The following is a 25671-nucleotide window of genomic DNA, read 5'->3' as shown; positions in this document are numbered from 1 at the left end:
GAAGTTTATCATTACATTTTTACAAAGGGTATGCTGTGATATGAATTAAAACAACAAGGATCACTCCTATAAGTTAAATATGGCAGAATATACTGAATGTTCATGTGTGTTTATTTACAATACAAAAGAAAATATGACGGGTATCCAATAAGAAATGCAATACTTTCTTTTTCCCTACAAGCAGGTTGCTTCTACTTAGGATTTCAATACACCATATTATTCCCCACTTTTCTGGTTTAAAAAATCATATTTTTAAACATAATTGTTGTTCAATGTGACGGCCTTACACCACCTTACTTGGAGGGCCTGCGTGCCTGCATGGTAGCACTCTATTGGTTGACATCAATAACCTCCCCATCAGCCATGTACTGCTTCCCACAGTGTGCATCCTTCATTGGGCCAAACAGATGGAACTCGGAAGGTGCAAGAACTGTGCTGTAGGGTGGATGAGGAAAAACAATCTAAGGGTGTTTTGTGATCTCCTCTCGGATGTGTAAACTTGTGTGAGGCCTTGATATGTCATGGAGAAGGAGAAGTTTGTTGCATTTCTGTGGTGACAAACACACTGAATTAATTTCTTCAATTTCCTGGAGGTAGCACAATACACTTCAGAGTTGATCATTTCACCATGAGGGGCAGGGGGGAACACATCAAACAGAATTACCTCTTCAGAGACCCAGGAGACCCCCGCCATGACTTTACTGGCTAAAGGTGATGTTTGTTTCTACGTCACAGTGATGAACCCATGTTTCACTGCCTGTGATGATGTTTGAGAAAAAATTGTCACAATCAACCTCATATCACACTAGCAGCTTGGCTCATATGGTCCTTCATTGCTCTTTATGCTCTTCTGTTAGGCAGCAAGGAACCCAGCAGGCACACACCTTTGAGTAACTAGTGGACGAGTGTGACAACACTACCAATAGAGACATCCTTTTGTGCAGCGAGGTGTTTCATTGTGATACATCAATCATCTCGAATGAGTGTGTTTGCATGTTCAACACTGCAAAAGTCACAGCTGTGTGTGGCCAGCCGGCACGCTAGCGATCCGACAGGTTTGCACGATCCTGGCAAAGACTCACCATGCTTTTGTTCACTGCCAGGTACCTGTCAACATTCTGCAAATGTCTATTAATATCTACAATGCTCTGGTTTTCTGCCAAACGAAAATCACTTACAGCTCTCTGCTTGGAAAGCACCTACATTATAGACACTATTTTGAAGGCTACAAGTAGCACCGTCAACTATCAGAACTTTATAAACTACAGGGGCTGAGGTGGGAATATTCCATGATGCCTCACAACAAATTCTGCATTCTTTAAACCAAAACTGGCTGAGAAACACATCTTTTACGTTACTTATTGTGTGCCATTCATACACTGTCACCAGGAAGAAAAATGAGAGTAACACCAATATTCCACAGAATTAAAAAAGGCTGAAACTGCACAAACAGAATCACCAAACATGTAGGATACTAGTTTAAAAATAATGTAAGGTGGGGAAATTCTTAACTTTCAAACAAATAATCCGCCTTTTATAAATCTCTTAAAAAATGGATCATCATTTGATTTCAGTTTTTCAAAATACTAACTTTAAGCATACTAAATTTTTCTTTAAACTTCCTGGGAGGTTAAAACTATGTGCAGCACCAAGTCTCAAAAATGAAAGGTAAGTGTTTTATCCTTACTTTTAGGAGCACTAGTCCTACAAGTTTTGCAGAAGAACTTGCATGAAGTTTGGAAGGAAAGAGATGAGGTACTGAAGAAAGTAAAGCTGTGAGGGTGGTCATGAGTAGCTCACTTGGTAGAGCAATTGCCCACAGGAGGCAAATATTTTGAGTTTGAGACTCGTCCGGCACACAGTTTTAATCTGCCAAGATGTTTCATATCAGTGAACACTCAACTACATTGTGAAAATTTCATTCTGTAAATTTCTCATTTCTCCCTAATTGGTTATTGTTACATTTCTTTAAAAAGTAGTCGTTTAGAGATACAATGTCAGATATTTAATCATAACAAGCTGACATGTCACTACTGTATCTGCATACAAGTGATTTAGGAGTACAGAGAACAATTCACTCAATAGTGGAGGTATTGTGTACACAGACACAGACACAGACACACACACACACACACACACACACACACACACACACACAGAGAGAGAGAGAGAGAGAGAGAGAGAGAGAGAGAGAGAGAGAGAGAGAGTGTGTGTGTGTTCGGCGGGTAGACTAGAGGTGAGTGGTGGTGTCTGATGGAATGGGTGAGGTGATAACGGAGGCAGGGAATGGGAGGGAGGGTTGGGGAAAGTTAGTTGTTGGCTCACAGGGAGACAGCAGGTGTACACTAGTGCAATGAAAGAGAGAGATGATGCAGGATAGACATGAGACACACAGAGACACCAGGACTGTTGGGTTTGTGCAGTACACAATCAAGATGACTGAAAGAGAAAAATAGTTCAAATGGCTCTGAGCACTATGGGACTCAACTGCTGTGGTCATAAGTCCCCTAGAACTTAGAACTAATTAAACCTAACTAACCTAAGGACATCACACACATCCATGCCCGAGGCAGGATTCGAACCTGCGACCGTAGCAGTCGCACGGTTCCGGACTGCGCGCCTAGAACCGTGAGACCACCGCAGCCGGCACTGAAAGAGAGGTAACAGATCAGAGGAAGGGGAGATTTTGAGGAAGAGGGTCAGGGTGCTGGTGGTTAGCAGAGATTGAGGACAGCAGTATTATGAGAAAAAATGATGTGCTGCCATGGTAGCTGCCATCTACGTAATTAAGAAAAGCTGAGGTTAGGAGGAAAGATCCAGAAGGCACAGATTCTGAAGCAGTCATTGGAAAAGAGCATGTCGTGTTCAGCAGCGTGTTCTGCAACTGGATGGTGAGCTGTGCTCTTGGTCACAATTTGGCGGTGGCCATTTGTTCAGGCAGATTTTTGGTTGATCGTACCCACATAAAATGCAGTGCACAAATTGCAGCATAGCTGGTATATGATATGGCTGCTTACAGGTGGTCCTGTCTCTGATGGGACAGGATATGCCTGTGACAGGACTGGAACAGGAAGTGCTGGCTGGGTAATTAGGCAGGTCTTGCACCTGGGTCTTATGCAGGGATGTGATCCATGTGGCAAAGGGTTGGGAATTGGTGCGGCAGAGGGACAGATCAGGATATTGCATATGTTGGGTGGGCAGCGGAATACCACTTTAGGAGGGGTAGAATGACTGTGGGTAGGATGTCTCTCATTTGCGGGAATGACAACAAATAGTCAAAGCTCTGGCAATGAACATGGTTAGGTTGCTCCAGTCTGGGATGAAGAGTGATCAGTGATGTGCTCCTTTACAACTAGTTCTTAAGGGTGGTTGGAGGATTATGGGTGTATGGGGACATGGCATGAGAAACTGTGTTTGAGGGCTAGGTTTCGGCGATAGTGCCTGTCTGCGAAGGCCTTAATGAGACCTAGGCAAGGGAACTCTCGTGCTGTAGAGGCATCATCCACATATGGTCAGATGATATGGGAGGGATTTTTTTGGTGTGGACGGGATAACAGCTTCCAAAATGTAGGTAATGTTGATTGTTAGTGTTTTGTTGCACACTGGTAACCACAAATGGGTGGAAGGTGGCCAAAGATCTGTTGCTGTAAGAATCTGAACAGGCAAGCAAAAGATTAGTTGACACAAAGGCAGTTTGAATAAATATATTGTACTCAACTTATTCTGAAGAACTGCTACACTGTTGACAACTGCTATGGCCATAGCTAGCAGTAAGTAGAGGACTGGCATGGATGTGTGTCTATATACACTGAATGTTCACCAGCAGAGCAAACTATCAACAACTAGGAGAGATGTTCGGCACCAATGAGCAACGCAGAACTCTCAGTAGAAGCATAGAACTACCAGTAGAAGTAGAAGACTGGTGCCCAGGTAGCAATTGGTTCTTCACTGGCTGTGATGTTCAAAGTGCAGCAATCTACAAGGAGCCAGCTCTGGGGTGAAGGGAACAGTAGAGAGGGCCGTGGAGGACTCCGACAGGATTTCTTGGCCCATCAATGAACTCGAAACAGACAAGGGGTTTGGGGTTTTGTGAGGTTAGGAAAGTTTCTTCTAGATAGCCCATATACAGAATGACATAGGAGGGAGTCATCCATGTGTCAATGGTTATGCTGTGGATTTTTTAAAATGTGTCTTCCCCTCAAAGGGAAAGTAAGTACATGTGAGGATGTAATTGGGTAGACGTATATAGCTTGGAGCAAGAAGGACGTTGGGAGGGGTAGTGCTGAATAGCAGCAAGGCCATTGGCAAAGGGGATGTTGGTGTACAGGGAGGTAGAATCAACACTAGCGAATAGCGATCCAGATGGTAATGGGGTGGGCATGGTCAAGAGTCAGTAAAGGGAGCAGTTTGTATCTTTAATTATATGACAATATGCTGTAGGCAATTGATTGGAGGTGCTGGTTGACAAGAGCATGTCCTTCATCATGGCTTTCACTAGCTATCATTGTGCCCTGAGATGATGGACGTCCTACACACAACTCTTCACACCCGTCCTAAAGTGATAGTCTGCTACCCATCCATCATGCACATCTTTATGCCACACCCGATCCCAAAGCCTTGCCACATGGGTCATACCCCTGTGGAAGAGCCAGGTTCAAGATATGTCCAATCCAAACACTCAGCACATCCTACTCTGGTCTAGTTATAGCCTTATCCTATCCCAACAGAGGCAGGGCCATTCTTGAAGCAGCCATGTCATATACCAGCTCTGCTGCAATTGCTGCACGGTATTTTAGGTGGGCATTACCACCAACAAACTATCCACCCAAAGTAATAGCCACTGCTAAACTGTAGCCAAGCACAGCATTCGTCACTCAGTTGCAGAGCATACCGTTGAACGCAACATGCTCGATTTCAATGGTTGCTTCACAAACTGTGCCATATGGATCCCTGCCCATACCATCAGCCTTTCTGAACTACGCAAATGGGAGATACCCATGCAAAACATCCTTCGTTCTCTTTATTCCTGACCTCAACCTCAGGTAATCCGCTGCAGCCACATCGTCTCCCATTCTTCTGACCCCCCCCCCCCCTCACATCATCCCCATTGTCTGCTACACAAACCCACCAGTTCTGTTGACTAAGTTCACCTGCAGCATCTCTGCCCTGAATTCCTATATTGTATACTTGCTGCCTCCCTCTGAGGTGTCATCCAAATTTTCAGTCTTGTTTGTGTGCCTTTGGATGACTCAACATCTCTACTATTCTCCTGAATTATTTACATTCTAATATATTTGTATCTGAATATAATTTTGAAGTAATAAGTTGAAATATATAGTTTTCACAATTTAGATGTGAGAAAGTCAGAACCAACACATCATTCATAAATCCTGGTTTGATACAGATAACATTAAAATGTCACTCACTTTTCAAGTTTGTGGCAGCATGTAGCTAACATTGTCAATTCCGACACAGAATACTCGTGATTACAAGTGACATCTGCTCTTTCAGCAATAGCAGAAATCAAATTTCTCACACATAGAAGCAAAAGTGGCACACGATCCATGACATGAACCTCCCATTTTATCATCATTGCCATAAGCAGCTGTAGGCATATATCTGAAATGTCTACCATCTCAGACACACTACCAATCAACGATAATTCAGCTCGTAAAACTATTGTCAGGCAGAGATCCAGAACTACTGGTACAAGCTGCACCTGGAAGATGAATAAAACAACAGGTTAAAATACATTTATGCACAAGCAATGCATTTTAACATTAATATATAATTGAAAAACAGTATTTTTTCTGCTCCATCATGCATTACATGTCATATCCATACCATGTGCAAACCTGGTGCTGCAAATGCAAGAAAGACTCATAGAAATGTTCCCATATGTAACATATTAGGAATGGTACATGGGCAGAAAAGGTCAAACAAGTAAGAAAGGCATAAACACTGATTTTATTATTAACTGCTGCTTACACAATTTGTTCATCAGAGATGTAGAAAAGATGCTGCACACAGACAGATTTGCACCTAATGGCCAAAATTGGAACTAATTTTTTTCTAGTGTAAATCAATTACACATTAGCATATCTATCAAGTTCCACTGCCATATGACAATTACAGCCCATACTGCATATCCATGAGAAGCTGCATTTTAATTAGAACCACCCAGTACATGGAATGTTGGAGAATAACATTAAAAATACAAGTGGATTTGAAGTATAGGGCACTACCTAAAATACTGGTAGCAACAACTCAAACATGTTTTATTAAATCTTTCATATGAATTTCATCAGCAACAATTCTTACTTTAGACATACCGTATATTAACATAAAGTACACACATGTCTCTAAACATAAACAGTGTTTCACTTTTTTGTGAGAATATTGCAATGCCACATACTGCAGTATCTGAACAGATTGATTAGAACAAGGTGACACACGCACGAAGGCGACAGTGTATTCAAACAATGTGCTACTGTTCGTGTAGGTTTACTGTACTTGATGGTTTGACAGGTATTCGGTTCACTTATGGCAGCACAGTTTGTAGGCCAATACAAACGGTAGCTGTGAATACACAGCCATTTTCATGGATATGTTATGGCACAAGTCTAAATAAATACAGCCTAGGTAGAAAAATGCCCCCTACATTCAATTAATTTATTATTGTTGTGCAGACTAAGAGAAAGAAGTGTTCAAATGCCAGTACACCAAGTGGTATAATTTAAAACACTTATTAATAAGTATACTGGCATGAAAAAGCACAGCACACTCTGAAAACAGTGGGGCTCTTGTAACAGTACCGAGCTAGCACTTATCATTTTAAACAAGTGATGTGTATCCATATGCTTTCTTATCAGAATATGATATTCGCAATTAAGATAGAAAATGAACTATTGAATATATAGGTACAGGTATTGTATAGTATTGTTATGTTTATTTGCATGTGGATGAGCCATGTCGAGGCACGATGCACATCTTCAATGTAGGACAGCAATTGCAGTAACTTCGAGAGAGGGAGTACCTGCCTGGACATGAAAATAAAAGTTCCAGAAATCGCTGGCCTGTCTTGAAGATGCGGCAAATACACATTAACAGTGGAGAATTAAGCTGTGAGAAACAAATGAAATATGATTTCTGAGATTCATTCTATGGTTGATGTTGAGCACTGTCAGTACGTCTTGCCATAATTTCTTGCATATATAATGAAGAAGTCAATACATGTGTCATTAATTCAAGGTGGACTGCATGGGTTATGCGGTAGTGATTAAAAATGTAGTGTAACAGTCTTTAACAGCACCATAACTATAAATTGATCAGAAATATGAGAGCCAAAGGGCATCCAGGTCAAGAATAAATGTAAGAAGAACTGAATTAATATTTCAATGCCAGTACACCACATTTGTGACATCAAGAGCAGGACATGGATCAAGTTGATGGCTGGAAGCGTAACTTAAACTTTGGATGTGACTAATGTATGGCATTGTGTGTGATAAAAACAGAAAATACCAAACAAAAACTGGTAGGGGAGATTATTAGAGGAAAGTATTTAAGAAGAATAACCCACTTTACATGAAGAATTATCATGAGATTGTGGCATTACCATTGGCAACCAAATGAATACTCCATTGAAGAAATGAAGGGCGCATGTTAATCTACATTCTAAAGAGCAGTTATTACAAAGAAATTTGTAGCTGATGACATGCAATTAAAAGTCACAGCATTTTATCTAACAAAGATGATTTTTTTAAGATGATGAAATGGAAGATTAACAGCCATCTGCTTTGGCAGACAGCAAATAATTGCAATGACTGACCAATAAACTGCACAGAAATTTGCAGTGTGGGAGACAGTTCCACATCTACATCACAGCGTCACCGACAGACAAGATGGTGCACTGCAGTTCACATTATGATGCAGCATGCTGCACAACATAGCCAGGTGAGTTGTATTTTATTTTTTCTGTCTTACATGATATTGCATGTTGAAAGAGAACCGAGCTAATTTTAAGGAGTGATTTACAAAGCAAGTGTTGGTAATTATTGTGAACTGGGGAAGTATGGTTCAAGTATTGTTATTTGGACTTAATGACAGTTTTAACAAGAAGGATTGAAGAAATTTTATGAGGTATTTCTGACCTAAATGCCAAAATGGGACAGCTAGTGACTGATCTGAAAACAGTGAAAGAACAAACCAATGTTAATTTACATGCTCAAAGTGTTAGGTTTGAAAACACTTTTACTCAGATAAATGCTACTGTAGGACAATTAACTACTACACTAACTGACAAATTACGTACAACTTATGAGAGGGTATATCAACAGATTAATAAGTGAGCCATGTCAAGAAAAGGCTCGGGTAAGTTGAAAAACACTATGAGGGTGAGTCAAATGAAAACCTTAAATATTTTTTAAAATATTATTTATTGTGCAGAAGTGGTACAAAGCTGTATCACTTTTCAACATAGTCTCCCCCACGCTCAATGCAAGTCCTCCGGCGCTTACAAAGTGCATAAATTCCTTTAGAAAAAAATTCTTTTGGTGGTCTGCGCAACCACTCATGCACCGCATGGCGTACCTCTTCATCAGAACGGAACTTCTTTCCTTCCATTGCGTCTTTGAGTGGTCAAAACATATGGAAATCAGTTGGGGCAAGGTCTGGTGAGTATGGTGGATGAGAAAGACACTCAAAACGAAGGTCTGTTATTGTTGCAACTGTTGTACGGGCAGTGTGGGGCCTTGCATTGTCATGTTGCAAAAGGACACCTGCTGACAGCAATCCACGTCACTTTGATTTGATTGCATGCCGCAGATGATTTTTTAGGAGAGCTGTGTATGATGCACAGGTGACAGTGGTCCCTCTGGGCATGTAATGCTCCAAAATGATGCTTTTTTTGTCCCAAAAGAGAGTCAGCATAACCTTCCCTGCTGATGGTTCTGTTCGAAACGTCTTGGGTTTTGGTGATGAAGAATGGCGTCATTCCTTGCTCGCTCTCTTGGTTTCTGATTGGTGGAAGTTAACCCAGGTTTCATCCTCAGTAATGATTCTTGCAAGGAAGCCATCACCTTCTCGTTCAACGCACCGAAGAAGTTCTTCACAAGCATAAACAGGTCGTTCTCTCATTTCAGGAGTCAGCTGCTGTGGCACCCATCTTGTAGACACTTTGTGAAACTGGAGCACATCATGCACAATGTGGTGTGCTGACCCATGACTAATCTGTAAACATGCTGCAATGTCATTCAGTGTCACTCGGCAGTTTTCCTTCACTATGGCTTCAACTGCTGCAATGTTCTGTGGAGTCACAACTCGTAGTGCCTGACCTGGACGAGGAGCCTCTTCCACTGAAGTCACACCATTTGCGAACTTCCTACTCCATTCGTAGACTTGCTGCTGTGACAAACATGCATCACCGTACTGAACCTTCATTCGACGATGAATTCCAGTAGGTTTCACACCTTCACTATGCAAAAACTGAACAACAGAACGCTGTTCTTCCCTGGTGAAAGTCGCAACAGGGGCGGCCATCTTTATACTGATACTGCAACGGTATGTGTGCATCTGCACTATGCTGCCACCTACAGGCCATTCTGCACGCTGTTTGTAGCGTGCTTACCAACTTACAGGAAAATGGCCTGAAATTTTGATTTGTCATTACAAATTTAAGGTTTTCATTTGACTCACCCTCGTAGAATTAAAACATCCACTACACTCATTTAAAAGGCGATTTACATTCTGAGGTAATTAACCATTGTGATGGAGTGAGGAATGAAGTAAATGAACAATGTAAATATGGATACAAAACAAATTAAAGAATGTACTGAATGAGAATTTGCAGAACAACTGAAACAAATTTCAGGTAGCAGTGCAAGACTAAAAGTTTCAGAGAAATGAGTCCCCTTTTACAACATTGGAGGTAAGTGTAAATAATCTGACTGAATAAAAAGTTCAAGGAAAGATAGATTCACTGTTTGACTCACTGTATTTGTTAGTGAACATTGAGAAAACAGAAGCAGAATTTTCAACATTAACAGCATAAAGTTATTTTAAATCTACTGTATGTAAGGATCTATTTGGGAGACTGTTTAAATTTTTTTTTTTTTTTTTTTGTCATATAGTAATCGATGCTGATTTAGTTGAACTGTTTGATGAAAAGAGTTATTAATGTATGGAGAGTTGGGTTTATTCTCATTGACAAGTTATATGGTTTCGATTTACATGTGGAACTGAGGGATAACATATTTACAAAATGTAAGAGTAGGATTGTGCTGGTCCTGGGATCATAGTAGAAAAGGTACAGACAGGATATAGTAATATAAGGAATCAGAAAACCACCAGATATACTGATGTGGTATCTAGTGTCATAATGATCAGTAGTCTCTGATGAACCATTCAGGAGCACGTAGGGAAAACTATAAGCATGCAAGTCACATTCTGACCAGGGATTTGGTCATGAAGGTGAACATTCAGTATTTTCCACAATAACAGTGCTTCCCCACGGACACGACGTTCCTCATTTCAATGAGTGCTTCACAGCTCGTGCCATCTTGATCCTTCCCACCAACACCAGCTTTTCTGAACTGCGCAGGTGGGAACTCTCCCTGCAATATATCATATGTTCCCATAACCCTCCTGACCTCAAGCTTCATTAGTTATTGTCCTTACCCACCTAGTCCCTTCTCTGTTCCCATTCCAGCCGTACACAGCCCTCTATTCCACCCACACAGTCAGTCTTTTTACTTCTCTCCTCTCTGCTGCCCCCCCCCCCCCTATCTCCCCCGCCTTCCGTCTAACCTACTGACCTCACCTAGCTGCCATGCTCTCCACCCTGTACCTGAATGCTCCCACTAGCAGCACTTTGCCATCCCCAACCACTATCCTGCTATCCTCCCTCTCCCTGCCCCAGACTCCTCCTTACCACCACCTGGTTGTCTCTCCCATCATTGGCCAAAAGCTCACTTTCTGACAGTCTTTTTGTTGTGCCTATCTGTGATTCAGCATTGCTGCTATATGGTGAGTAGCAACTATCCTTTTCATAATATTGTTACATTCCATCCTGGATCTTCCATTGTTCCAAAAATAAAAAAATAACTGTTAGCCTTTTCTTACTCATTCCTAGTGGAACATTATTACTAACATAGACTGAAAAGTGCTTTTCTGTGTTTACCTCTCACCCACGGTGGCTGGCCGTGCACAATTCTGACCCTTTGGCAATTTCATTTTCACATTCACTGTCTCTCTTTCCCTCATCCCTATTCCCAGTCCCGGTACCACATTGACACATGGGTTTATATGTTACCACCCCCCCCCTCCCCCCGACCACCCTGCCCATTTTCCCAATCCCTTTACCTTTTTCCACTGGTCTTTCCCCAATCACTGTACTACTGTTTCACATGAATTAATACATTTGTTGCGTTGAAACCACAACTGGATCTGAATCTGAAAGCAAGGTCATCAATGAAATACAACACTTAGCACTGAAAGCATGTTTATTAAAACACCAACAAGCCAGAACAGAACTGAACTACTGGACAAAGAGTGCTGCTATTTATATGAACATTGAAAATTCCAGAATATGTAAGAGCTACAAATATAAGATATTTTGAGACCATTCCAGAAATGATGTTTAATAAATAACCAATATTGCTCTTGGTTGTGTTTGAACAGGTCAGATGGTTTCCTTATGGTCCATGGCTGCCACGACTCAGCATCTCCGCTATATGGTGAGTAGCAACTATCCTTTTCATAATATTGTTACATTCCATCCTGGATTTTTCATTGTTTAATTACTATTTTGACTATATATACTTTTCTATGTTGAGAATGTCATCACCATTTTTATTTATTTGGGTTCAAGTAATTATGTGTTAACTCCTTTAACATTTCAGACTTTCAAAAACCCTTTCACTACTTTCATTCAAAGCAAAAAGATTGTTAAAACTTCTACAACTTGGGAAGATCATCATACATGTTGTTGTTGTTGTTGTTGTCTTCAGTCCTGAGACTGGTTTGATGCAGTTCTCCATGCTACTCTATCCTGTGCAAGCTTCTTCATCTCCCCGTACTTACTGCAACCTACATCCTTCTGAATCTGCTTAGTGTATTCATCTCTTGGTCTCCCTCTGTGATTTTTACCCTCCACGCTGCCCTCCAATGCTAAATTTGTGATCCCTTGATGCCTCAGAACATGTCCTACCAACCGGTCCCTTCTTCTAGTCAAGTTCTGCCACAAACTCCTCTTCTCCCCAATTCTATTAAATACCTCCTCATTAGTTATGTGATGTACCCATCTAATCTTCAGCATTCTTCTGTAGCAACACATCTCGAAAGCTTCTATTCTCTTCTTGTCCAAACTATTTATCGTCCATGTTTCACTTCCATACATGGCTACACTCCATATAAATACTTTCAGAAACGACTTCCTGACACTTATATCTATACTCATCATAACATCATACATAATGTATGCTTAAGCAGTTTTTCCGTGTTCATCTGCTTCAGCATCTAATGTAGGTTCTTTGAATGTACTTGGTTCAAATGTACAAAGCACAATGTTTAATCCACACTGACTCACAGAGCACAGTGCTTAGACAGAGTTTTGGAGTTTGTGGAGGTGAACATGATGATGTCTGGTCTGATAGATTGCAAACACCTCTATTGTCGGACACGCCAGTGAAGTACACTCAGGGATGGATCCTGGGATGGGGGATGGCAAAGGTATGTTTCAGGACTAACTTCTTTCCTTCTTCGGTCTTGGCGTTCCTGATGTTATCTTTCCAATCACACTTCCCTCCTTTGGGCACCGAACCTCTCTTTCTCTCCATTTGATCTCATTATGAGACCCTTCTTTTTTACATTACACTTTCAAATTCATTACCGGACTTAGTCAGGATTATGCATTTGCTGTAAGTACAGTCTCTCACAAGTATAAGTCGCACCAGTATATAGTTGAGTTCATTGTGAAAGATTATTCCTTTCCTGTTTTCATTGCTTTAGGAATTTTCCTTTCCCCTGTTAGCAACATCACACTGATGAAGGGAAGAGGTGTCAAGATAGCTGACCACAAAAATAAGTTATGACACACTAACATAAATGTTAAAATAACAATATTAATGTGCTCTTGCGGCTGCTAAAATAATATTTATGATAAGTTAACATTATTTTTATAATGGGTAACTTAATGTGGTGGTTTGTTGGCTACAATGGGATATATGGATACTTAAAAACATGCAACCAGGTGCTGCAATTTTTCTATTTGCAAGGGACTAGTACCAGATTCTCAAGTAAAGAAAAATGAAGAAGAGAAGGAGGTACTGGTTCCAAACAGGAGGAGTACCCAAAATATATGTCAGATGGTATGAGTTAGGGTAGATGTACCAAAGGAGGAGGACTTATACATGTGGTAATGTAGGACATAGAATGAAGGTAATCCATCCTACTATACGAAGACAAGCCTTAGAAAGTACCTGACCAATTTGCTTCAAAATTTTACACAATGCTCTAATAAACAATCAGGCAGACGTAGGCTATACATTTTTTAAAAATATATTTGGTATATAATTTCATAGAGTCTCTCTCCTAAGAGTTGTCAGGCACATTTTGTTTGTTGTTTCAGCAGATATTTGCAATTTTGTTTTTGCAACATGTAGCTGCAGTCAGCCCAAACAAATGCTGCTCATTATGTCTTTCACGTGATGCTCAGAGTTGATGAAAGTGTGTTTGTTTCACACTACAAACAAAATTATTTTTAAAGTGGAATTTTACATGCCCAGTCTACAGACATGTCCAAAATTAGTATAGTGCGATATCCATTTTACTGATATCTATTAACAGGGACAGTAAAACAGATATAATAAGTACTTCAGCAGTGACAGCCCACACTGACTGCTACCGCCATGCTGAAGCGTGCTGCTCCGTCACTGCCGGATTATTGATTATTCTTCTTGTTTGACTGTTGCTGTCAATATGTATCAGTAAAACAAATATCACAGTAGATTATTCTGGTAGTGCTCTATCGAACGTGAGCATAAAATTAGGATTTAAAAATAATGTTGACTGAAATAAGAAGCAAATCCACAAACTCAATCGACACTGGGAATCACATAAAAGGTGACGAGCAGGGTTTGTTTGGGCTGACACCATCTGCATGTTGCAAAAGTGAAATTTAAAATATCCGCCAAAACACCAGAGATTTATCATTGTACATCTATAAGTTATTGTTCAGTGTTAAATTGAGTAGAACATTGTGTTGCACCATTTGCGAATTTCGAGATGGCAGAGTTACAGGAGCAGTGTGTCTGCATTAAATTTTGCTTGAAACTAAAGAAAAATCTTTACAGGAGCACAACAAATGATGCTAAAAGCCTATTGTGGTGAGTGCTAAAGTCATACTTGGTGTTACAAGTGTTTCACATGGTTTAAAAATGGCTCGACGGAAGTTAAAGATGACCCTAGTTCAGGATGCCCTCTGGCGTCTATCGATGATGCTAAAGTCAGGAATGTCAACGAAACTGTGCATGCCAATCAAAGCCCGACTGTCTGAAAGATTGCAGAAGAATGTAACATTTCAGTTGGATCATGTCCCGAAATCCTGACAAAGCATCTTGCATAGTGTTCCTGCCAAGTTTGTCCCATGGCTCATGACCAGCAAGACCTTCACCTCACTATCCGTGAAGAGCTTTTGGATCACGCAAATGAGAACGAGATGTTCCTTAAGAGAAGCATAACTTGGTGAGATGTGAGTCTATGGTTATGATATTGAGATGATGGTTCAATCTTCACAATGGGTTGAGAAAGGCTCTCCAATACCAAAAAATACAGCTACTTCAATAGCACATTGCAGGTCACATCAAACGTCAAAGCCATGCTAATACTTTTACTTGACTTTGAAAGATTAGTTCAACATGAATTCAAGCCAAAGGCACAAACTGTTAATTGATGGTACTATCAAAATGTTTAGTGAGGCCTGCAAGAAAATGTGAGATGGAAATGGCCCGAAATGTGGTGAAACAATTCATGTCTCTTACATCACGATAACACAACCACACATTCATCCCTGTCAGTGTTTAACTACGCAAAAGAAAAAGGAAATACTGTGCTGCCTCATCCTCCGTACTCTCCAGACCTGGCCCCTATGGACTTCTTTTACTTCTTTTATTTATTTCCAAAGTTGAAAACCCCACTGAAAGATTTGCAATGATAGAAGAGATAAAAGAAAATTCGCAGATGGTGTTTCATGCAATCCAGCAAGAGGCATACCAAGACTGCTTTGGGAAGTGGAAACGGCATTGGGACTTGTATATCAACTGTGGAGGAGAGTATTTCAAAGTAGAACACGTACAATACGTAAAAGGCAAACGCAGAAAAACACACGCATTTGAAGGAGACCATGCACAAAAAGTAAAAGATAAGCACAGGAAAAGAAACACACACACACACACACACACACACACACACACACACACCCACACACACACACACACACACTACATAATGCTGAAAAGCTCTGACCGATTTACTTAAAATTTTTACCAATACTCTAATCAACATTTGGACTGACACAAGTCATACTTCTTGTAACAGATGCAGGAAACTTAATATTCCGGGTGTCCAGGGCAGCCTCACATCTCTCAGGGACACAGTTTTATCCAGGTTCACAGGGGTAGGATCAGAACTGGAGTATGAGTGGACACCTCTGGTGTGGGCGTCACCTCTTCAACTAAGTACTTTCAACTAGAGCATGCATCAATGCCGGTCCTACTTATGCTGATTTTTGCTGCTAAAGTCATCAACAGATAGTCGCCAATGCCACCACCATGAACCCAGAATGTTACTCGGTAAATATGTCTGTCAAGTTTGTTTCAAAGTGGAAAAACTGTAGGTACGATTATAATTTTATGTAAAGCAACACTAGAAATGACCATGAGAGCTTACTTAAATAAATAATGACTGACAGGTAAAATTCAGGTTATCAGATCAGTACACAATTTATTTTAGTGTACACTGTGAGCATTTTTAAACATTGTGGTAACAAATCCTGTTCCCCAACTGTCCCAACGCACAGCATCGTTGCCAAGCACTGCATGCAGAGGAGCATGATGGACAAAAATGGATATCTATGCAATATGCTATTAAAGTAGCTATATATTATACAACACATATACTACGCAACATATACAGCATGCAACAAATAATTTATCTTCACAGATGTAAAAAAAAAGATGTTACATCCCTACTTCACTCCTTAGACCATGGACTACATTCTTCCTCAGGGTTCAAGATAATCCCCATACCAAATGTCATCACAATCAGTTTAGTGATTTAGTCATAAAAATGTAACAAACACAGTTACTTTCACATTTACAAATTTTAAATTACAATATCTTTTTTCCATGATTTGAGTAAGATAAAATAAAGCCTATATGTTGCCTCAATATGCACTCAAGTTACCTGTGAAAACCCTATGAAAATCTGTCTCGTAGTTTTGGAGATTAGAGATTGACAGATGTGACTGCTCTACAGATTTATTATTAGTATAGAAGATCTATATTACTAGATATAAATGCAAAACTACAAATCTTGTTTTACCCATAATTGTGTAAGATTTACACACCAAGTTTTAATGGTTCCACAAACATTCTACAGTTTTTACACCTGGCTTGGTTAAAACAAAAATTTAATTTAAAATATTACACTTGCAAAAGAAAGACTGGGGAGTAGTTATTCCCTTCTGGGCAATGAGATGTTACCTTTGCTATTTTTGGACATTTGCTATGGACTCTTATTTGATGGAGACTGTGGTTATGCTGCTGTTGGACTTTGCTATGTATTCAAACTTTTTCAGGTTTTTTTATCATACTATTGTCACTGAAGTAATGTTTGCATTTGTGACTTCTAATTGTGTACTACTGAATTCACATCAGTCTAATGCTGACACAACAGTAACAGAGACCAACAGAAAATTAGGTGCATGCATACTCTACTTCTCAACTGTCTGCCATCTCTTTTTAAGCATTTATCACAGAAATTAAAAAGATTTATGGGGCCTGTGTCAAACTGTACCATAACATGTAATTATGAAATAAAAGCAGCATAAGATGTGTGGTTATTTTATGATTTGAAAAGGTGTTATGAATGCAAGTGATTAGTATGTCCCATTAGTATGTCCGTCATTTTTTATATTTATCTAGTAGACAGTGTAGAACATAAATAAGTATAAAGTGCAGTACGGAGTAGTCTGCCATCTAGTAGCAGAAGTGAGATAATAAAATGAAAGAAATTGTGGAGTATGCCAAAACAAACAGCGGGGTAAGTGAAGAAAGAGGGGAAGGAGGGGCGTGGGACTTATGAGGGACTCAGCATTTTGGTTATAACAGTAGTTCCTTCATCATCATAATGGGGAATAGAAGAGATTTGCAAGTATTATGGATATAGTTAATTCAAGAGCCATCACACTGTCACAAGAAATGACTTACAGAGAACAGTGAACTGAAATCATTAATAAAAGAAGATGTAGAACATACACAGATGAAAGTAGAGCAGCAGAAGGTGGTTTCCTCCAGAATACGAGTTGGCATGGAAGATTTATTCTGTGATTCCCTTTCCTTCCTCCCTCTGCATCAAAATTAGGAGAAAGTATCATAAAAAGTCATTTGTGTATTATAGGTGACTATTAACACAATTAAGATTTCAATTATAGGGGGCAAGATTTGGGTTCTATGTCAGGACTGCAGGACTGGGGTGAACCTGGGTTGGGACCCCCCCCCCCCCCCCCCCCCCCCCCCTCTGGGGCTTGCAAGCGGTAAGAGGAGAGAAATAGAAGTTGGAAGTGAGAACAATGTATGAAGAGGACAGGGTGTGATAGTGATGACTTGTGTTATGCTAACACTGTCAAATTTATCTTTATAGCTGAAGTATTTGAAAACTGACATGTAGCACATTAAAATAAAATAAACTAATGAGAAAGACCAGTGAAAAATGGAGCAAGGGAGGCATAGTTTCATCAACATTTAATTAACAAAATTTATATCTGTGTATTTTTGGCAATGAAAATTATTGCAAATGATGTATTCAAGATTCACCTCCCATTCCCATTTGCTTCCAAACTCCTTTTCAAACACCAGTCTTGAAATCACATTTTCCCCTCATTCTTATTTAACATCTCTGTGTAGTGTGTCCTCAAGAGTTAGTCATTTCTATTTACTTCCAGGAGTAAAGACTCAAAACAACAACTTGTCAAATGTGTGTTTCACATGAGAACTAGAAACAAAACAAATGGAAAAACAAAAACACTAAATGGGAATTGTCATAGTGTTATAAAATAACTGCTCACAGAAATCACCTGAATTAAACTTTACACAGCTATCTGCCACCTCCCCCTCCCCACCCCAATCCCCATCCTCCCAATAATAATAATAATTCAGTTCCTATGATAGATCTATAATAATGACTCAAATATGAAGTGATGAACTGATTACCTCTTTGTTATAATTAATAGCAACTTCAAGAAATTTCAGGAGGTCTCTTTTGCAGGTATCAGGTACTTTTAGAGAAACAAATGAAAATAGACGCTGTAGTACATCGGTCAGAGTTGAACATCTTATTTTGTTCTTTTCACTGCTCAAATTACTTTTTATCACTGACGACCAAAGGATGAGGCATCTCTCTATGTCATCTGATGAATATAACGCAACAGCTGTTTTCTGAAATAGAGCCAAATGACAACATATTTTACTGAGTATAGTTAACAATAATAATATACTTCATTAGTTCATACAAAGTCTATCAAAACTGTGGCAGATGTTAATTATATCCATATATATATTCCTAAAATAAAATAAATAAATAAACAAACAAAAATAAAATAGGTGTCATCAGGCAAATTGAGAAAGGAGCTGCAGATCCTATATTTAATTCTCATTACAAAATAATATTACAGAAGTGGAGGAGTTATTGCATATAATGAATTAGCTGCAAGATGAGTAAGAATTTGGATTCTCAAAAATACAAAAAAATATACCAATAAAAGAATAATGACAATAACATTGAAAAGTCCTACATTCAGTACTTATGAAGCTGTGCGAAAGTGTGTAAGCTTCATTTACACATGCTACAAATATGAGAAAATCATCATGAACTTTTTGAGTGCCACTTAGACTATGCTCTTACAAGGACTGAAATGTCAGTATGTACTAACATTACAAAGACTGTCAGATTGGAAAAATTCCTGTTGTGGACTAGAAGTATCTTTTCAAATTTAATCATTTGCAAACTATAAATAGAAGAAAAAAATTGCAATGTGTATTCAATTCATTAATGTACAGAAACAAATTTCATATTCAAGACTGAACTGTACAGGCTTTACACTGCACAACATATGAACTGAGTTCATTCTCACTACTGTAGTGTTGTTATGTAGATTGTTTTATTTCATTAATAACAGTTTGTAAATGTTGTTGTTGTTGTGGTCTTCAGTCCTGAGACTGGTTTGATGCAGCTCTCCATGCTACTCTATCCTGTGCAAGCTTCTTCATCTCCCAGTACCTACTGCAACCTACATCCTTCTGAATCTGCTTAGTGTATTGATCTCTTGGTCTCCCTCTACGATTTTTACCCTCCACGCTGCCCTCCAATGCTAAATTTGTGATCCCTTGATGCCTCAAAACATGTCCTACCAACCGATCCCTTCTTCTAGTCAAGTTGTGCCACAAACTTCTCTTCTCTCCAATCCTATTCAATACCTCCTCATTAGTTACGTGATCTACCCACCTTATCTTCAGCATTCTTCTGTAGCACCACATTTCGAAAGCTTCTATTCTCTTCTTGTCCAAACTAGTTATCGTCCATGTCTCACTTCCATACATGGCTACACTCCATACAAATACTTTCAGAAACGACTTCCTGACACCTAAATCTATACTCGATGTTAACAAATTTCTCTTCTTGAGAAACGCTTTCCTTGCCATTGCCAGTCTACATTTTATATCCTCTCTACTTCGACCATCATCGGTTATTTTACTCCCTAAATAGCAAAACTCCTTTACTACTTTAAGTGTCTCATTTCCTAATCTAATTCCCTCAGCATCACCCGACTTAATTTGACTACATTCCATTATCCTCGTTTTGCTTTTGTTGATGTTCATCTTATATCCTCCTTTCAAGACACTGTCCATTCCATTCAACTGCTCTTCCAAGTCCTTTGCTGTCTCTGACAGAATTACAATGTCATCGGCGAACCTCAAAGTTTTTACTTCTTCTCCATGAATTTTAATACCTACTCCGAATTTTTCTTTTGTTTCCTTTACTGCTTGCTCAATATACAGATTGAATAACATCGGGGAGAGGCTACAACCCTGTCTCACTCCTTTCCCAACCACTGCATCCCTTTCATGCCCCTCGACTCTTATAACTGCCATCTGGTTTCTGTACAAATTGTAAATAGCCTTTCGCTCCCTGTATTTTACCCCTGCCACCTTCAGAATTTGAAAGAGAGTATTCCAGTCAACATTGTCAAAAGCTTTCTCTAAGTCTACAAATGCTAGAAACGTAGGTTTGCCTTTTCTTAATCTTTCTTCCAAGATAAGTCGTAAGGTCAGTATTGCCTCACGTGTTCCAACATTCCTACGGAATCCAAACTGATCTTCCCCGAGGTCAGCTTCTACCAGTTTTTCCATTCGTCTGTAAAGAATTCGTGTTAGTATTTTGCAGCTGTGACTTATTAAACTGATAGTTCGGTAATTTTCACATCTGTCAACACCTGCTTTCTTTGGGATTGGAATTATTATATTCTTCTTGAAGTCTGAGGGTATTTCGCCCGTCTCATACATCGTGCTCACCAGATGGTAGAGTTTTGTCATGACTGGCTCTCCCGAGGCCATCAGTAGTTCTAGTGGAATGTTGTCTACTCCCGGGGCCTTGTTTTGACTCAGGTCTTTCAGTGCTCTGTCAAACTCTTCACGCAGTATCTTATCTCCCATTTCATCTTCATCTACATCCTCTTCCATTTCCATAATATTGTCCTCAAGAACATCTCCCTTGTATAAACCCTCTATATACTCCTTCCACCTTTCTACCTTCCCTTCTTTGCTTAGAACTGGGTTTCCATCTGAGCTCTTGATATTCATACAAGTGGTTCTCTTCTCTCCAAAGGTCTCTTTAATTTTCCTGTAGGCAGTATCTATCTTACCCCTAGTGAGACAAGCCTCTACATCCTTACATTTGTCCTCTAGCCATCCCTGCTTAGCCATTTTGCACTTCCTGTCGATCTCATTTTTGAGACGTTTGTATTCCTTTTTGCCTGCTTCATTTACTGCATTTTTATATTTTCTCCTTTCATCAATTAAATTCAATATTTCTTCTGTTACCCAAGGATTTCTATTAGCCCTCGTCTTTTTACCTACTTGATCGTCTGCTGCCTTCACCACTTCATCCCTCAGAGCTACCCATTCTTCTTCTACTGTATTTCTTTCCCCCATTCCTGTCAATTGTTCCCTTATGCTCTCCCTGAAACTCTCTACAACCTCTGGTTCTTTCAGTTTATCCAGGTCCCATCTCCTTAAATTCCCACCTTTTTGCAGTTTCTTCAGTTTCAATCTGCAGTTCATAACCAATAGATTGTGGTCAGAATCCACATCTGCCCCAGGAAATGTCTTACAATTTAAAACCTGGTTCCTAAATCTCTGTCTTACCATTATATAATCTATCTGAAACCTGTCAGTATCTCCTGGCTTCTTCCATGTATACAGCCTCCTTTCATGATTCTTGAACCAAGTGTTAGCTATGATTAAGTTATGCTCTGTGCAAAATTCTACAAGGCGGCTTCCTCTTTCATTCCTTCCCCCCAATCCATATTCACCTACTATGTTTCCTTCTCTCCCTTTTCCTACTGACGAATTCCAGTCACCCATGACTATTAAATTTTCGTCTCCCTTCACTACCTGAATAATTTCTTTTATCTCGTCATACATTTCATCTATTTCTTCATCATCTGCAGAGCTAGTTGGCATATATACTTGTACTACTGTAGTAGGCATGGGCTTTGTGTCTATCTTGGCCACAATAATGCGTTCACTATGCTGTTTGTAGTAGCTAACCCGCACTCCTATTTTTTTATTCATTATTAAACCTACTCCTGCATTACCCCTATTTGATTTTGTATTTATAACCCTGTAATCACCTGACCAAAAGTCTTGTTCCTCCTGCCACCGAACTTCACTAATTCCCACTATATCTAACTTTAACCTATCCATTTCCCTTTTTAAATTTTCTAACCTACCTGCCCGATTAAGGGATCTGACATTCCACGCTCCGATCCGTAGAACGCCAGTTTTCTTTCTCCTGATAACGACGTCCTCTTGAGTAGCCCCGCCCGGAGATCCGAATGGGGGACTATTTTACCTCCGGAATATTTTACCCAAGAGGACGCCATCATCATTTAATCATACAGTAGAGCTGCATGTCCTCGGGAAAAATTACGGCTGTAGTTTCCCCTTGCTTTCAGCCGTTCGCAGTACCAGCACAGCAAGGCCGTTTTGGTTAATGTTACAAGGCCAGATCAGTCAATCATCCAGACTGTTGCCCCTGCAACTACTGAAAAGGCTGCTGCCCCTCTTCAGGAACCACATGTTTGTCTGGCCTCTCAACAGATACCCCTCCGTTGTGGTTGCACCTACGGTACGGCCATCTGTATCGCTGAGGCACGCAAGCCTCCCCACCAACGGCAAGGTCCATGGTTCATGTAAATAAAACTGGGGAATGCTAGTACAGCATTGTGTTGTTCAGACCAACCTTTGGACTGAAGCTAAGTATATTTTTTTGCTCAAGACAAACATATTATTTCTCCAGTTTTTTCATCATCAGGACATTAAATCAGTTGCAATGATCAAACTGCAAGTTTATTTCTTTGTCCATCATTTGAAAAATAAATCATTCATACTTCATTGACACTCTTACTCTTTAGTAAGATTCATTTAATTATTATTCACATGAGCTGTGATTATCAGAACCATGCACTAAATATTATATAAGTCTTTTCCATCAATACAATACTGTAAAATAGGATATATTATAAGCAACTGCAAACTAATGTTCCAAGTATGCACCATAAAGAAACAGACTTTTACTCACAGTCTGTGATGCAAGACTCTGAATAATGTGTGTATACTCCTCCAATGTGGCACTCTCCAGTAGAAGCTGTGCATTGTCTACAGATACAGCGGTATCTGTTGTAACTTTTGCCCAAGCTGTAGTTACAAAATCTGCAGGGAGAAAACGCCCCAACCTACTGCGATGGCGAAGGACTGTGGAGAGCAACGCAATGGCATCTTCTGTCTGAGGGCCAGAGTTCTTAGCACTGGATAACTGAAAAAAAAGTAGTCAATCCAATAAAGCAACAGTGTGGCATACAACCATTAGTTAAGCACAAGACATAAACCATTACACGAATAATTGAAAAAAAAAAAAAAATCTGGAAGGTTATGACCAAGGAACAAATGAATCGGAAGACATAAAAATAATGATGCAGCTGGCCCCAAAAGATGACATGTGTGGTATCACCGGCACCAATTCGTTAATATTTCCTAACAGTGTTAGTTAACATAGTAACTAATAATAGACAATTAACGATGCATCAGATTTACTCCTGAATTAAATTTGTATATTACCCACCGGCATTAGTTTCAGACTTACAACCTGTAATAAGATGGGGATAATTATTTCTGCAAATAACAGTAAGTGCTGTGACTACTACAATGTTTCTAGATGATTATTATAAAGTCTGTGATGCAGAATTAAAATTGTGTGCAGTCCTTTTTACCACTCTGAAAGTGTTAAATCTACTGCAGCAATTTCAATATACACTGATAAGAATTAGGAGGCCACTTCTATTTATAGGTCCATTATACTCCTTAACAGAAAGAGAAAGAGAGAGAGAGAGAGAGAGAACCTCTCAGTGCACTTTCTAAAAAATACAATGATCTCGTGAAAGAAGGTCCCCAGAGTTAAAAGTGGCACAGGAGAGGAGCCTACTAAAGATTCATAACAGGAAAATGAGACTTATGTTACAGAGCCATTTGAACAATTCAGAGGAGCTGGCATTAGGGGGCAGGAAGCAACGTGAGTTGTGAAACAGAGACTGAAGATAATTATTTCCCTTTGGCTGATATGCCCTACCGGTGAGTATTCAAATTTGCTCTTCTACATAATGTGGAGTCAAGGAGAATCATTACTCATTTCAGACGGCTCAGCTAAGCAGGTAGCGGGATGCACTTAAAAACAATACAAACACTACACATTAATTACTTTTGCTATTTTATCCACATGACACACAAAAAGAAAATTTCCTGATAAGCACAAAAAAGAACACAATCTGGTTGAAGTACATGCAGATAATACACATAACAGCCAAACAGAAAGTATCCAAAGAAGAGGGTTGGGGCAGTTGTCGAAATATTGTGCATAAAATGGATACGACAACTTGGTAGAATACCAGGAAGCACAATGACAGCCAATCATGCTGAGAAAATCTGAGAGATCACATCAAGAAATATATCTTCTATCTACATTTTTTTCCCTGCTGTACCTGTGTCAGTTTTTCATAAGTGAAATGGAAGTGCATGCTCTATGATTTTTTTTTTTTTTTTTTTTTTTTGCAGAAAACAGCCACATCAACAAACTTGTTGAACAAATATTCTGCCTCCAAACTATTTCACAATGACAAGAAATAAAATGTGTTGTACAGAAACGCAAAAAAAGTAATGAGCTGAGTCAGCTGAAACATATGAAGCTCTCAACACCACAGTAGTAAGATCAATAACAACAAGTTTACCAAATTCAATGAACACATTTAAAGAAGTGCACAAGAGAATAAAACCAAAGTCCAAGTACTGAAACCAAATTAAATAAAAAATATGAACATACGTACAGCATTTTGAACAAACAAATCCAAGTATTTTACAGAATGACTGAGTTGCTTCTCTTTGTTTCTACTGAGGCTGTTAGTCAAAGTTAAATTAAAACTCCGCATCAATAAGTGTATCAATTCGGGATTCTTTTTTGTATTTCCCTTCTTCAAGAAATCAAGCAATCTGCGGCACAGTTTATTGCGGTATGCTTTACAAATTGAGCGGCTGGTAGGTTTAAGATGGCGCTGTTTTCCCTGAAAAACATTTAAAGTTTTTTTTTTAAATATAAGATAATACAAAAACACAAACTTCAGCAATAATATAATTACACAAGATTATGACAGCAAGTTTGAAACATATCTCTTTTCTACCACTAATGCTGCTGTGGCTAAAGAAGCTAGTTCTCCAAGTTGCAAGTAATTACCATAATTCTCATTATATGCTAGTCATTCTTTTGCCCGTACACTTTACAAAAGCAGCGAGGTGCGGCTACTGCTGCTGCCTCTTTATGTACAAATTGACTCATTCCACACCCCTGAATGCTCTTCCTCATTATGGGATTCACAGAACATGATGTGTGGATGAATGAACAGTTTTTAAATTTTGCAAGTACACTTATCAGCACAAAAAATGGCAGTGGCTGAAATTTGAAGTACCCACCATGTTACACACGAGCCAACCACATTAAAGGCTGTACAGATCTGCTCATAACAGTAAAGAACACTTGTAATTGTGATTGTAGCAGAAGGATTAACACCTATTT

General features: G+C 39.4%; 1 protein-coding gene across 4 annotated transcripts in view; it reads right to left on the bottom strand.

The window, feature by feature from the left end:
* The window catches only part of LOC126236491 (uncharacterized), a 149799-nt gene that overhangs the window by 23075 nt on the left and 101053 nt on the right, over nt 1-25671 (bottom strand). For all 4 annotated transcript variants that reach the window (XM_049945847.1, XM_049945844.1, XM_049945845.1 and 1 more), the window contains exons 9-12: nt 24929-25162; nt 23134-23367; nt 18486-18710; nt 5427-5719 (exon numbers count right to left, since the gene is read on the bottom strand). In XM_049945847.1, the coding sequence (XP_049801804.1) occupies nt 5427-5719; nt 18486-18710; nt 23134-23367; nt 24929-25162 (986 nt within the window). The remainder of the gene's footprint in view (nt 1-5426; nt 5720-18485; nt 18711-23133; nt 23368-24928; nt 25163-25671) is intronic.

The sequence above is a fragment of the Schistocerca nitens genome, chromosome 2 (assembly GCF_023898315.1).
Source record: "Schistocerca nitens isolate TAMUIC-IGC-003100 chromosome 2, iqSchNite1.1, whole genome shotgun sequence".
Taxonomy (NCBI): Eukaryota; Metazoa; Arthropoda; class Insecta; order Orthoptera; family Acrididae; genus Schistocerca; species Schistocerca nitens.
This window is presented reverse-complemented; position numbering and strand designations above follow the sequence as displayed.